The sequence below is a fragment of the Drosophila guanche genome, unplaced genomic scaffold (assembly GCF_900245975.1).
Source record: "Drosophila guanche unplaced genomic scaffold, DGUA_6, whole genome shotgun sequence".
Lineage (NCBI taxonomy): Eukaryota > Metazoa > Arthropoda > Insecta > Diptera > Drosophilidae > Drosophila > Drosophila guanche.
The window spans coordinates 14,154,641-14,168,070 of NW_022995743.1; the positions used below are offsets into that span (position 1 = coordinate 14,154,641).

General features: G+C 45.0%; 1 protein-coding gene across 1 annotated transcript; it reads right to left on the minus strand.

Annotated features, from left to right (window-relative positions):
* Window positions 1–10,594: 10,594 nt before the first annotated feature.
* Window positions 10,595–12,312, minus strand: LOC117592005 (adenosine deaminase 2). Its single transcript, XM_034285453.1, has 2 exons — window positions 11,296–12,312; window positions 10,595–11,230 (listed from the first exon to the last, which is right to left on the minus strand). The coding sequence occupies exons 1-2, from the start codon at window positions 12,280–12,282 to the stop codon at window positions 10,610–10,612; spliced, it is 1,608 nt and encodes a 535-aa protein (XP_034141344.1). The 5' UTR covers window positions 12,283–12,312; the 3' UTR covers window positions 10,595–10,609.
* Window positions 12,313–13,430: the final 1,118 nt, after the last annotated feature.

Genomic DNA, 13,430 nt, shown 5'->3' on the forward strand with positions numbered 1-13,430 from the left:
CGAACATTTGCAGCTGTAAGTACGGCCAGAAATTGCATAGGCAAAGGAAACAGCAAAAATGGCCAATGGCAGGCACAATCTCCGGGACTCGGAGCCCAGCGAGATCCCGGTTATCTCTGGCCTGGCAGTGCAGGCGGTGACAGAAGAGTTTACAGTTTAGACTCTGCAGGATACATTTTCATGATTAGTTCGTTTCGGCCTTTTCGGATATTTTTTGATGTCATTTTTGTAGGCCTGTCAGCAATCCTGAACTGAGCCTGCCAGCGCAGATTAACAGATTATGATCCGACATGAGTTGGAATGTTGTCAGAGAACTTCATTAGCAACATGTGTCCGGCCTGCCGTATCCCTTGCTCCGTGTACACCGTGTGTGCTTCGATTCTTGTTGCGCTTCAGTGCGCAATTAAAGCAATAAATGTGTGGCCGACTGCACATTGAATGGCCCATGGATAGAAGCGGCAACAGAAGCCCCAAATAAAACCCAAACCAAACCCTCTAAGCACCACCCAACTCCAGAGGCACACGAAAATGCTTTCGAGAAAAATAATTGAAATGAATTTTTGGTTGTGTGAAGATTCTCTTTACTTTAAAAGTGTCCTTTAGCTTTGCCAAAGAAACAGAAGAGGCTAAATATCAGATGAAAACCATGAAAAGTTTGATAGTAATTCGTAGCGGAAGAGGAACAGAAAGGTAAAATAAAGCTACACAGTATTACACTTCACTGTTGAGATAGGGTATTCCCATATTTTCCATATATCCATTTAACGTGTGACCGTTTTAATGTTTTCTTTCACTTTTCGCTTTTTATTCCCATTCGAGTTTTAAGGCTTTATTCCTCTTGTTTGCTTTGGCGACCTTTGAGCCCCGACCATTCGCTAATCCCCAACTTTTGGACAGCCGCGACAATCCCATTTGAAGCATTATTCAATACATTGTGAGTTGGAAAATGTTTTTTGTGTGTACATTTCGCTTAATGGCCGACGCATTTAGAGGGGGCCCACAAAATGGGAATTAGAAATTAATTTTTGAGCACAGGAGCAGCAGAGACAACAGGGAGAAACGGTGATGTCCAGAGCGGAAATGAACCGTTGCGAACGGAGATGGGAAGGGAAATTCGAATGGGAAATAGCTCATCCTGGGCTCAGCCCCACCAATCTGAAACCCCATTCCATTCCACAATCCAATGGAATAGCATTTCAAAAGCCGCATTGCACTTTATTAAATGCACCCACACTCACAGACATGAAGGGATTCAGGGATGCAGAATGCAGGATGCAGGGAGAATGGTTGCACACCAGAAAGTGAGTCGGGCGGGGAGGGATTGAGCGACAGAGACAGGGAACAAGTGCGGTCATACTGTAAATTAAATATAAAATGTCCTGCGGACTGTCGCTCTTTATGCCATGCCATGCCATGCGGCAGGCCAACAACGTTGTCGACATCGGTCAGCAATGCAGACCGGGCAAAAGTTTCTGTTTCCATTTCCCTGCATTTTCAAAATGTTCCCCCAAAGGGACAGCCAGTGGGGAAAAGAAGCTGCGACTGGTACTGGTACTGGTCACATGCTCCTAAAATGCAAAACAAAGGAAAAGTTGACAGTTGGAGAGGGCAACAAAAAACAACAACAAACTTTAAGCATGCAGTGCCTATGGCAGGGGGCACACGGCATGCGGCATTGGGCATTGGGCAGCCACCGACGCACAGTGCCGCCGACTTAGTTTCAACCATCAACAATTTCAAGTGTACTCTTGTTTTTATATTCTCCCTGCAGTACACAAACAAAACAGCAACAGCAACAGCAACAGGGAAGTACTCGTACAGGCGACAAAACCATTCGAAATGGTTCCAGTTCAAACACCGAAACTTTGGTCCACAGCCATAGAAAACTAATTGCAGTGAGCCGATCATCAACACATTTTGCATATTACATAAACTTATTATAAGCTCAATCTCATGTTCATCTGGATTATCCGTTTATTATTATGTTTTCCTTGGTTTCTATCTTGCATCTTTCTCATAAATTTGTATGTGTGGTGCACCAAAGCGCAGACCCAGGGCAAATGTGAGATGTTTTTTTATTTATTTTCTGATGATGAAAATAATTGTAGCATACTCTTAGCAGGGAGCACTCCAAAAGGCCAGGGGCTGTTGGCCAACTGGTTACCGTTACCGTTACCGTTACCGTTACCTATACCTCTGGCAGTGCAGGGACAGGCACGAGGCACGAGGCACCGGCAGAAGCCACAATTGCCCGTGCCTGTGCTAGGTCGTGCACTCGAGACGCCTTCCACTCGGCTGCATACTATTTGAATCTGAAATATAATTTGCTTTATTATATGCACTCACTCGTCACAAATTGGGCGTCACAACAATAAAACGTGCTGGCCCTAGCCCCACAGCCGCAGAGGGAGCTTTTTGGAGAGGCGCTGAACGAAATGCGTCCGAGGGAAGAGCAGAGAGGAGAGGGCCACCCAGGGAAAGCACGAAAGTTGAATGTGATTGTGGGCTCCGTGATGTAGAAAGTAAAATGCCAAGTCACATATTAATATGCAGACGATGTTTCCCAGGTCTCAACTTGGCCGTAAATCACCTGAGCATAGCATCCCGACCAAGACCCAGACCCAGAACCGTATTCAGAACCATTGTCAGTGCCAGTACCTCCTCAGGCACCTCCGCCATTGAGCAGACGTAGACCACAGTAACGCAACAGCTGTTAATTTTCTGCGCTCCCAGCCAAAGTTGGAGCTGAAGTTGGAACTGGGCGAGACCGCAGCAGCCAAAGTTCAAGTCAAAATGAAGATTTATTTGTCTGGACGGCGGATGTGCTGGAATGAAGTCCGCTCCTGCCCGCTCATGCTCTCCCTCGTGATCACGTGTCTCATTGCAATTTCCGTAGTCGGATATTTGCCCTGTGTCAGAGCAGGGGTGGGGTGTCAAGTATTGCTACTAATTTGCTGCACAAGCTTCTGCCCCTTCTGCCCCACAATCGACCCAGGACTAGTGGCTAGAATGGCAAAACTCGATTCTGATGGCACTTGAACTGCAACTATGGCCTAGCACAAAGGCATGAAAAGACCTGAGATCCAAATGACTGTCGATGATGGGTTCGAGCAGCTGGAGATGGTAGCGTTAGTCCTGTGGAAGCTTCATCCTTGGTATCGCTCACGTTAAAGTACCATCTCCAGCTGCAAAAATTTATGATATCTGTACATTGTACATACGGATGTACATATGTACATATCTCTCCTTCCAAGCAAGAACTCTTCGCACTCATTCTTCATCATTCATATGTCTGTCTGGCAGCTTATGTTTTGTGTTAATGAACAAGTCCAGGGCTGCAACTGGTCTCGAATCTATGGCTGGAGCTGTGAGCTGTCTGACTACTGTCTGATGGTCCGGCACTGGCTCTGACCTCCGCCCATGGGTCGTGTCTATTACGTACTAAATTATTGTGTGTCAGTCCTGCCGGGCTGTGTGGCCCGGCCCCACTCTTTCGGCTGCTGCCTGTCAATTTGTGGCCAGTCAGACAGATAGAGGATTCGGGCAGCAGGAGACGCCTCTTGACAGTCGTTTGGTCTGCCAAAAAGTACGTGAGTGGCTTGTTTTAATTACGTATACCAACATACATACGGAATCGAGTGTTGTCTGGTGCATTTGTAGGGCCACTGGTTGGCCAAAGGAATCGAAAAAGAATTCTCGGTGCTGCCCTCACACGAAAAGCAGTCATAAATCTGTTTGCTTATCTGCCTGACTGCTGAGTGAGCTGAGAACTAGCAATTCACTCGAGAAATTTACATTCCTAGACTTCCGCTTCAGTGCCCTAACGACATCTGCCCCACAAGGGGCACGCACACACCTAAAACTCATTCAAGTGCCGCCCACATGCACCACAGCTGAAAGTTTGTACGGGGTTTAATGGACTCTAAGATAAGTTTCTGTTAATTAACGAGTGCCAAAAAATCCCACAATTGTAGGGACTTTATTTTCACAGTCAATTCCAAAAACATTTCATTTTATATTGAAAAGAAAAAGAATTTTGGATACTTTTCAAATCATTCGAGAGGTTTACCAACTATTCAGAACAATTTGCCTTGAAAAACATTTTATTTATGGAGAACTTTTTGATTTTTAAATGCAAATTGATTTTCGTGTATGCACATAGCTGAAATATCGTGACTTTCAATGGGTTAATATTTTTATTATTAACAAATCTGCTTACATTTTTTACAACAAAAGTTGTTGGCTTAATTTGCAGGCGCTTGTAGTTACACGAAAAAAAAAATAGATCATTATTATTGTATTTTTATATTTTGTATTTCTCATACATAATACATGAATGTTTACCTATAAATATACATATGTATATAGGGCATGCAAAAATGTATGTAAGCCGATAAAAAAACTCTTACGAACCTTTTAAAGCTTTTTTGTTGCTTCGTCAATGCTTGAAAAAGTTTTCGAAAATTTAATGAACTTTTGTGCTTCCTTTTTATGCACACCTCACTGCATATAAAAATAAAATAAATGAAGGAGAAAATACATTCTCCTCATGTGTTGCTGCCATTCTTATATGGGGGATACATACATACATAGATATGTATGTAATGCATATACAAATAAATTTGCTTATGTTTTATTTTGATGTGTGAAGTGGTAAAAGGGCGAGTAAAAGGCACAAAAAGGTGCCGCCGATGGGGAAGCCGATGCCATACAGTTCTTCGAGAAAGTATTTTCACATTGAATCATGTTTTTAGCAGAAACCTCCCACCACTTTATCACTTCACGTTACAGCCTTTTCCACATTATTTTTCTTACTTCAAAGGATACTAAAATCATCCTTGAACCGAGTGTAGTGTATGGAAATTCTTATGAATTTATTGTAATTATAACATTTCTCAGCTTAAAGTTGTCAGTTTTTGAGTCCTGCCATTCAAGAGAAATCTCCATGAAGGTTATTTCGCATTTTGATGTAACTTTGTAACTACAAGCATACTTTTCAAACTCACTGTGTACAGTTGCACACACAAAATCGGGATGAGCACTTTGCTCATTTGTCATGTGTAAGCCGAAAGGGATACGGCCAAAGGTTTTATGTCAAATTGAAAGACATCTCGGTCCAGGCACCGCCCAGCCAACACAGACCAAAACAGAACAGAAGAGAACAAAACAGGCAGGGCAGAACACGTCAGGATACATCTCGATTTCAATGGGAGTGCTGAAGCACACCCACGTACACCCACGCAAACGAACGACGCATTTGTATAAATTATGCGTGAGCCGCTCTCTCTCTCTCTCTCTATCTCTCTCACTGTCTCTCTCTTCTCCCACACTGATGGTCATGGCAACAGGAATCAAGCTCTAAATAATTTAGCAACCAGAGCGGACAATAAAATTTCGAACCGAAATGTCATACGCATGCATTTGCATATGATTTACCAGGAGCCGGGGAAGTGCCCGAAATTGCACAGGCCGACCAGCAATGGCAATGGCAATGGAATCATGCAATTGCATTTCTCTCTCTCTCGCTCTATCTATCGCCTGACCTATCTCTATCTCTCGCTCGTGTCGTATGGCTATATGTATGTTGCTGTGTCTGCCCCTTTTGCAATGTGAGCCTGCGGAAAATCAGATATTGTACGAGTTGTGTGTGTGTGTGCCAAGTGTGGGCCAAATTTACAGCATAATTTGTACATTTTCAGTGGATATTAAACACACACTCACAGTGGCATTTGCTCTATCTATTTATACCACATACAAAGGTGTCCAAAATAATAGTACGAGTATGCGGCAGACTGTTTCTGTGGTAGCTATAACAGGTACGTGTGCGTAACACTAGTAGCTATTATTTTAGCCACTGCTGTACTTGAGAGGGAACTGTGCGATTTGTATGGGTAATTGCAGGAGCGGCTTTGAATTGTGGCTTCTGGTGTGTCATTTGTTTAGAAATTATATTTGATGATTTGCAAATTTGGCATCATTGTTGCTTCCTCTAGTAGTTGTGCAACTGAAACTCGAACTTCAAAGAGACATTCATTGTTGCGGGTTGAAAGGCATTCAGCATTTGCCGCAGACAAAGACGGCTAAAGGGCAAATTTGATGGAAATTCTGAGATATAATTGCATTGTTCTCTCCACTGCCATAATTCTGGTGCCTTGTTATTCGCCCCAAAACAATAAACATGCTTGTGGATTCACTCATTGCTAAATTGATATCCGATTTAAAAACCAATTAAAATGTATGTGATTCGCACGGGCTTTAATTGAATTTAATCGCAATCGTATCTAATTTCAGGGGAAGGTTCTGGCAAAGCAATTGCGACAGTCGGACACTCAATGATTTAGATAAATGTATTCTTCTATGGTGTAATTATTAAATATGTAGTTCCAAACACATTCGTGTTTGTGTGTAATAGAATATTAATTGTCAAGGCCAGAATGTTCCTTGTGTGGTTAGCCTCTCTATAACAACGTTGCACCATTTCTAAGTTTAAAGCTTTTACTCCACCTCTGTACACCTGCTTGATTTTGTTGTCCATGCTTGGGTTTCTCAAAGGCTTGGATGACACCAGCACGGGCATGGACATATACGAACAATGTATTAACATAAAACACGCATATAGACAACAAGTAGAGTGGCGAGTCAAAGCGATACTGGAGATGCCACTGCCCGCTGCAGCTCCATCTCCACAGCCAGGTCTTGCTGCTGCTGCACTTCGAAAAATTCCAGTCTGTCTGCATATTTCAGACTTTGATCTTTTAAAACGATGCCATTGGGAGTGGGGGCATGGACAGACATGAGAAGTGTAAGCGACTATGCCAATCAGTTGGACCAAACTTGGGCAATGCTAATGTTCTGGACACAAGCGTTATTATGTGGCCAGTCACTGACCAACCAACCACCCACCCACCCGGTCTCTGCCCCATCTCGAATGCAGTAATCGTATCATCATCAGGCACACGAATGGCTCATCTCATCCTACGCGTTCGCTTATCCCATCGTCATCTGGATGTCCACTGCAACATATTGACCGGGACTTTGTTTGTTTTCTTACACCCGGCATTAGTCCACTCTTGGGTATATTGGACCCATTGGGAACTTTGCATTTGAATTTCACATTCATGAAGGGTAGAAGGGAGAGAGAATAGTTGGAAGTCTTTCAAGGAACGAGGCAGCTGGGGAAGAGATCATATCTGTTCATACAAGTGAACATTTAAAGGTATTTTTGAATCACAATCTTTTCCATTTGATTCTTATTTTGGCATTTCGATCTCTCTCTCTCTGGCTAGTCTTCCGTCCAACTGTGGATAAATTTATGCACATTATTTGTCCTGCTTGGCATGTCGCGTTGATTTTTGCGCTATCCTTTTGCACATTTCCAAATGCCATTTGTATGCAAACTAGCTGCGCTTTATGCCTTCATGGTCATCATCCCATGCCCATACCCATTCCCATATCTCCAGCCTCAGTCCAAACAGGATGGGGAGCTGCCAAAGCAAGACGTCAAAATGCAAAGGGGAAGGAAGCCACAGCCGAAAGAGGGAGTGTCCAGGGCTTGTTGGCGGTTGCACGTAAGAGAGTATTTGTGGATTTATGGTAGTTCAGGATATGAGACATTGGTAATATTTATGTATGTACGAATATGAAACAGCAATGCGACAGTTTTTAACATTCCATTGGCCATTTGTAATGGATAGTTGGACAACATTTCGTGAGATTTGTGTTGTTCTCCCTAGCCATAACAAATGAGTGGGATATATTTGCCATTTACTGCATGGATTAATTACAAGCACAAGCCATTCAATCTTCCATTCGAAGTACAGTTTGAATGTAAATGAATTGGTCAAACCGCACAAGTCGTGTGTTTTCCTTTGATATGTCACAGTTAAGATTTTTCTTTCCGCTCTCGTTATGATGTCTGTGGCAGGTGGCTTTGTAGCTGAATTTCTTGCCCTACCATTTGAGCTTTGTTTGGGGTCGGTCCTCACTCTCTGTTGAGCTGCGATTGACTTTTCGTTTGACCAAGCCAACGTTCAACAAGGATGAGAAGAACAGGCCCCTCCGAAAAGATTCTAATGGCAAACAGAACTGTCTACAGCTGCAACGATTCCCACAACGATGCGATAGTGCATGTTGATTTTTAATGTATGTACATATGTATGTATATGTACGGTGTACATTTTCAATGCGAAACATTTGCATATTTGATTAATTTGTTTATCATTTTGGTAGCAATTTATATTCATGAATCTACGAATAAGCAAAGGCGAGCTGTTTGAGTGCTGCGCAAAGGTCTGTTGGCCTCGCTAAAAAGTTTTGCACTCACTGCTCGTTCCTGTCTGCCAAACTGTCAACGTCATTATCCAATCTCTCTTAAACTGTATTTGGGCCACAAATAAATACATAAATGTCGCCCAGTGTGGCTCCAATTAGAGTTCGACAGGAAATTAATGTGTGAAGGGAGGAGGTCTTGGGACTGTAACTGTCAAACAATAAATGAAGCGAAACTTTTTCGATTACTTGTGATCATTTTTATGCCCGCCACTGGCGGAGTTCAGGTTTATATAAGACTTTTGGTCACAGTGATGTGCGTTGCGTACAGTAGTAAAAGATTCCGACCCTACAAAGTAGATACATTTTTACTGTAATGTCAAATACAGCAATACAAAATTATTACCATCATTGGTTAAGCCTTACAGATTCAATCTAATGATTAACTTGTTGACAGCCTCTTTACTGCATTTTTATACATTTTATTGTTGCATTCAAATTATATTGTTTGAATAAGTTTGACAACATAATTAACTTGGATAAGTACATACATTAATACATACGCAACATTTATTAGCCAATTTGGAGCCGTCAGAAACTGGAATGAACGGTGGAACAGTTTTGTTAATTCCCTCAACTCCGGTCATGCGATATGCATCTACAGATCCTCCGCTAAGGTAGGGTAAATATTTGTTTCAGCGACGGTTTGCCATCGAGTAAAAATGTCAAAAGCAGAAGATAGTCCCCAGTTGGAATTGGTAGGGGAATTTCAATAAGCTGACAGTCTCTTACCTTCCATGTTCTCTTTGGGGTTTGCTCTGCTTCTTCTGCAAATTCCCACCACAGGCATTCCAAGGGGCACAATAAACTCGCCTTCTCGCCATTCACCGTTGCTTTAAGACGGTGTTACTCATCAAACGCATAACTGTTCGCTCTCTTAAAGTAGGAGAGAGAGAGAGAGAGAGAAGAAGAAACTAGCCTCCTACGCATGCATGCGCATGCATGTCTGCGCCGCTCTCTCACTGTGCATTTTTCGGCCGTAAGAGAGCGGCGCAAAATATGTGCAGTTATTGAAGTCTGCTTGGAATTACATATGAACATATGCATGTAAATATGTCTGTTGCTTTGGTTTTGCAGTTCTAATTTCGTATTCGTTTTAGTGTTGACAATTTAGCTATTTTCCCTCTAGATTTCACGCGTCTATGTATGCTCACGTTCTCGTTTATCCTTTTGTAGTAACCAGGAAAACGTGGACTAATGCTGCTATAGCACGTAATGCCATAAGAGTATTTCTTAAGTAAGAGTTCAAGCAAATTGATCATACACCTATTATATACTCAGCTGATGAAAATCGTAGTACAAGCAGATAAAACAAAAACAAAGAACAAATTGAGGCATTCTTCCTCCCTATTCTTTTCTCGGTTTGTGTTTCTCTCCGCCCTAATCTCTCCATCTATCTGTATATCTGTGTCCCAAATGTGCAACAGCTGCGGGCAAAGTTTGACAAATAATAAAGTTTTTAATTATAAGCAATGGCAGGCATGGCAAAAAGTTTCCTTTCTTGATCGCATCGAGGAGAAAGACTTTCTGTTTTGCTATGCCCCCTCCACAACTTTTGCATGTGTGTGAATGTGTTTCAGAGAGGGGAGACGGGGAGAAGGGGGGAAATGGAAGTCAATGAAATTAGTGCCGGCAGCACACAACATGAAACACGCCTCAAGAATACTCGCAAGAGCTGAATCCAAAGCCAAACGGAAGTATTTGTGTCTGTGACATTTGCATGACCTGCCTCGGAACTACCCGAAGCCACACACACCCACACACACACTCCCCCTCCCCCTCACACCCGTCTTAGCCAACACCGAAGTATGCAATAAAAAGTTGGCCCAGAAACTTATTGGTTTGTCTGCTCCTCTGCCCGAAATAATCACGAAGCGGAAACTCAAACAATTTGCGCCGTGGCTGAAAGTGCAGCTCCGCTGAAGCTCCATCTCCGGGTTTATCCCGTTTTGGCCATGGGGATCTGGGCTTAGACCCATGCTCCGTGCGTGGGGGCGAAAGTTTTTGTGCCGCCAGCAAGGTTGCGTCATTTCAGGTGCCATTTCCGTCAGGTTGTGTAAGGTTAGAGGAGCGGAAAGTAATAGCTGAGCTTAGTAATATGTGTTTGACTTATGGGGCAGGAGGAGAGTAGAGGAGGAGGCACTTTATGTAATTGGATAAGCCCGCGTTTCCTCTATCAAGGGTTACATTGTGGGTAAGCGGTTTGGCTAGATCTAGCCAGACTCTATGGAGATTATGGTATCCGAGTTATCCAAAGTTAAACACACGATTCCATGGAAATTTATTGCTCACTTGCCTTGAGAGTCTTGTCTTTGTTCTTGACAACATCGTTGATCCACTCGTCCCAGTTCTTTTTCCACATCTCCATTGCCCTCGCCTTGGCCTCGTCCTTGAGCGCACTGTACCTGATCGAGTTCTTGGCGATGCGCTTGAGGAACTTCAGATCGGCATTCATGGGTGCTATGCCCAGAAAGGCCATGTAGTAGTCGTGCGAGAGCGGTGAGGCGCACCAGAACGCTGGATTGCCCGAGCAGATGACCAGCGGCACATTCTCGGCGATCAGCGTGGCTGCGGGATGGTTGCGGTAGTCGGAGCCCAGCTGCAGCACCTGGTTGGAGACGGGACACACCTCGAGGGCGATGTTCATGTACTTGGCCAGCTGCATCAGCAGCGGGTGCTTGGTGATCGTGTAGCCGTGTCCGATGCGCTTCGTGCCCAGCATTATGGCGTCGATCAGATTCTCGTCCACGTGGGAGCCGTACCAATTGGTCTGCCCCGCATGGAAGTAAAAGTTGATGTTGTCCGGCAGCTTGATTAGCTCCTCGACGAATTGGCTCAGCGGATGGCCCACGTCCTCCTGCCCCACCAGATCGAAGCCAATCACAAAGCCAGGGAACTCTTTCTGCAACAAAAGAGGCACAAAAGTTGCAATTGTCGACCCCATCGGGTGGGTTATCTCTCACTGACATTGAGTTCGGTGCATTCCTTGACAAATTGTCCCACCACCTCTGGCTGGACATGGCGCAGCGGGGCGTAGATAAGCTTCGAGCCGATGAAGTCTGGGTAGTCCTTCTTGAAACGGACCAGCACATCCTTGTAGATTTGCACGGTGTCGCGCACAGGCAGCTTCTGCCCGTCCAGGCAGTACAGCTGGGGCATCGTTGTCCGCACCTCCATGTACTGCACACCGTCGGCGCGGAACTCCTCGAGGGCCTGATAGTAGTACTCGGCCCACACGGGCGCGTACTGAATGAGGCCATTCAGCAGCTGGAAGATGCCCATCATGTGGCGCCAGGCCTCCGCGTTATTGCTGAAGCTGGCCTTCTGATACATGCTGAAGCGTCGCCGCAGATATTTGTTGAGTTTCTCCTCGCCACGGCGCTCGCGCAGCTGCTCCATCGTCTGCCACTGGCCCTCCGGGAAGAGGCCCTTCGTGGGCTTCTCCTGGGCGAATCGGAACTCAACCACGTTGCAGCCCTCGTGGGTGGTGCACACCCAGAGGTGTTCCTTGTACATCAGCTGGATGAGGTAGTCTGTGCTGCACAGGGACTCGTCGTGCACCTTGAGGGCCCCCCCCTTGGGCATCTTGGTGAGGATTTTGAAGAGCGGCGAATTGCGGATCTTGTGCAGCACCTGGAAGATGTGGTAGCCCGGTGCGAACTTGGTGGGATCCAGTATGCCCTTCTGGTACTCTCTCTTCTTCTCGCACATGATCACCTCATTGGCCACGCGCTCCTGCAGCGTCAGCTGGATGTCGTTGCCCACACCCCTGTACCGCTCGAAGGAGGTGAGAATGTCGCGCAGTACTCGGTACTCCTCGGGCGTGCTCTTCCGCAGATTCGTGGCTCCAATAATCTCGCCCAGCGACAGGCCACCCGTGACTTCGTGCAGTACACGGCAGCTAATCCTCGTCGCCACATCGGCTGTCCCCGGCCGCCGCAACAGGCAGGCCATGCCGCTAGCTAGGAAACGTTTGGGCGGACAATTTTTTGAGAATTTTCTCGAATACTTTAAATATGAAAAAGGATCAGGAATACTTAGATGCTTAGACTAATTCATGCTCATGGATTTGCTTGTTGTGTTTGCATTTATTTTTTAGTTTTAAAACCCTTCCTTAGCCCCTTGGGGGACACTCACTCTGCATTCTGTTACCGTGAAGCAGCACTCGAGAGAGTGTTTTTCTTGCAGGCATCCACTTGTCAATCGTATGGGTTGGAGACCATCCAGCAGTATGATGCCCAAGGGCCATGCAACACCCATGCCCCTGCCTGCATCCTGCCGCTGACGCTGCCGCTCTATCGCTGATTTGTCGGGCCAACAAAATGGTTCCACTCTGAGCTGTGGGAACTCGCTGGGCTGCAGAATACAAGTATTCCATATTATATTCAGCTTAAGTGGTTTTTCCAGCAGTCTTACATTACTTACACACACGCACACGCGCACACATACAAAGACTATGTCTCTTTTGGGCACGTCTTTGTCGGGAGCAGAGAACTGGCCCCGACTCGCCCCAAGGCCCATGAAACTTTTCAAGTGTTAACGAGTTTGGCTGCACACATGTGTCGATTGCATATGGAGTGCACTTAACTCGCAAACTTGAACGACATTTAAGCATTGCCCGATGTCAGTGTTGTTCTTCGCCCTCCCCCTCACCGCGCATCATGTTGCAAGAACAGAAGCAGCAGCAGACTGGCAAACTGATACGAGTATTCCTTTGCTCGTTTGCCAGCAAACAAAATTTGATTTCAAGCAAAGAAAACAAAAACAATTTGGTTCTTAATTGACTGCCACATGCCACACACATACCGCATGCTGAAGCAGGCTGCTAAAAAAGGCTGTCTGCAATCTGTCACCGATGAATTAAGGATGTGGCCTGAAACCAGAATCCATGGCTGGAAGAGCTATCAATAATTACTCTTGATCGTTTTGGCACAGTGTTTGACGGGTAATTCGGATTCTCTCAGAAGTTTCTTCAAATGGTTTAGGGGATTTATTATGTGCCCTTCCGTGCTGTTTAATTTATTCATTATCGCCCAATCCAAGAGATTTCCAAGCGTTTCTGCCTTCATTTCTATCCACATTATCTTTGTGTAAACGGCTTG

Coding starts and splice junctions, on each gene's coding strand:
- LOC117592005 (XM_034285453.1), bottom strand. CDS start 12,282: ATGGCCTGCCTGTTGCGGCGGCCGGGGACAGCCGATGTGGCGACGAGG. Junction 11,231..11,295: donor AGGAATGCACCGAACTCAAT/GTCAGTGAGAGA, acceptor CTTTTGTTGCAG/AAAGAGTTCCCTGGCTTTGT.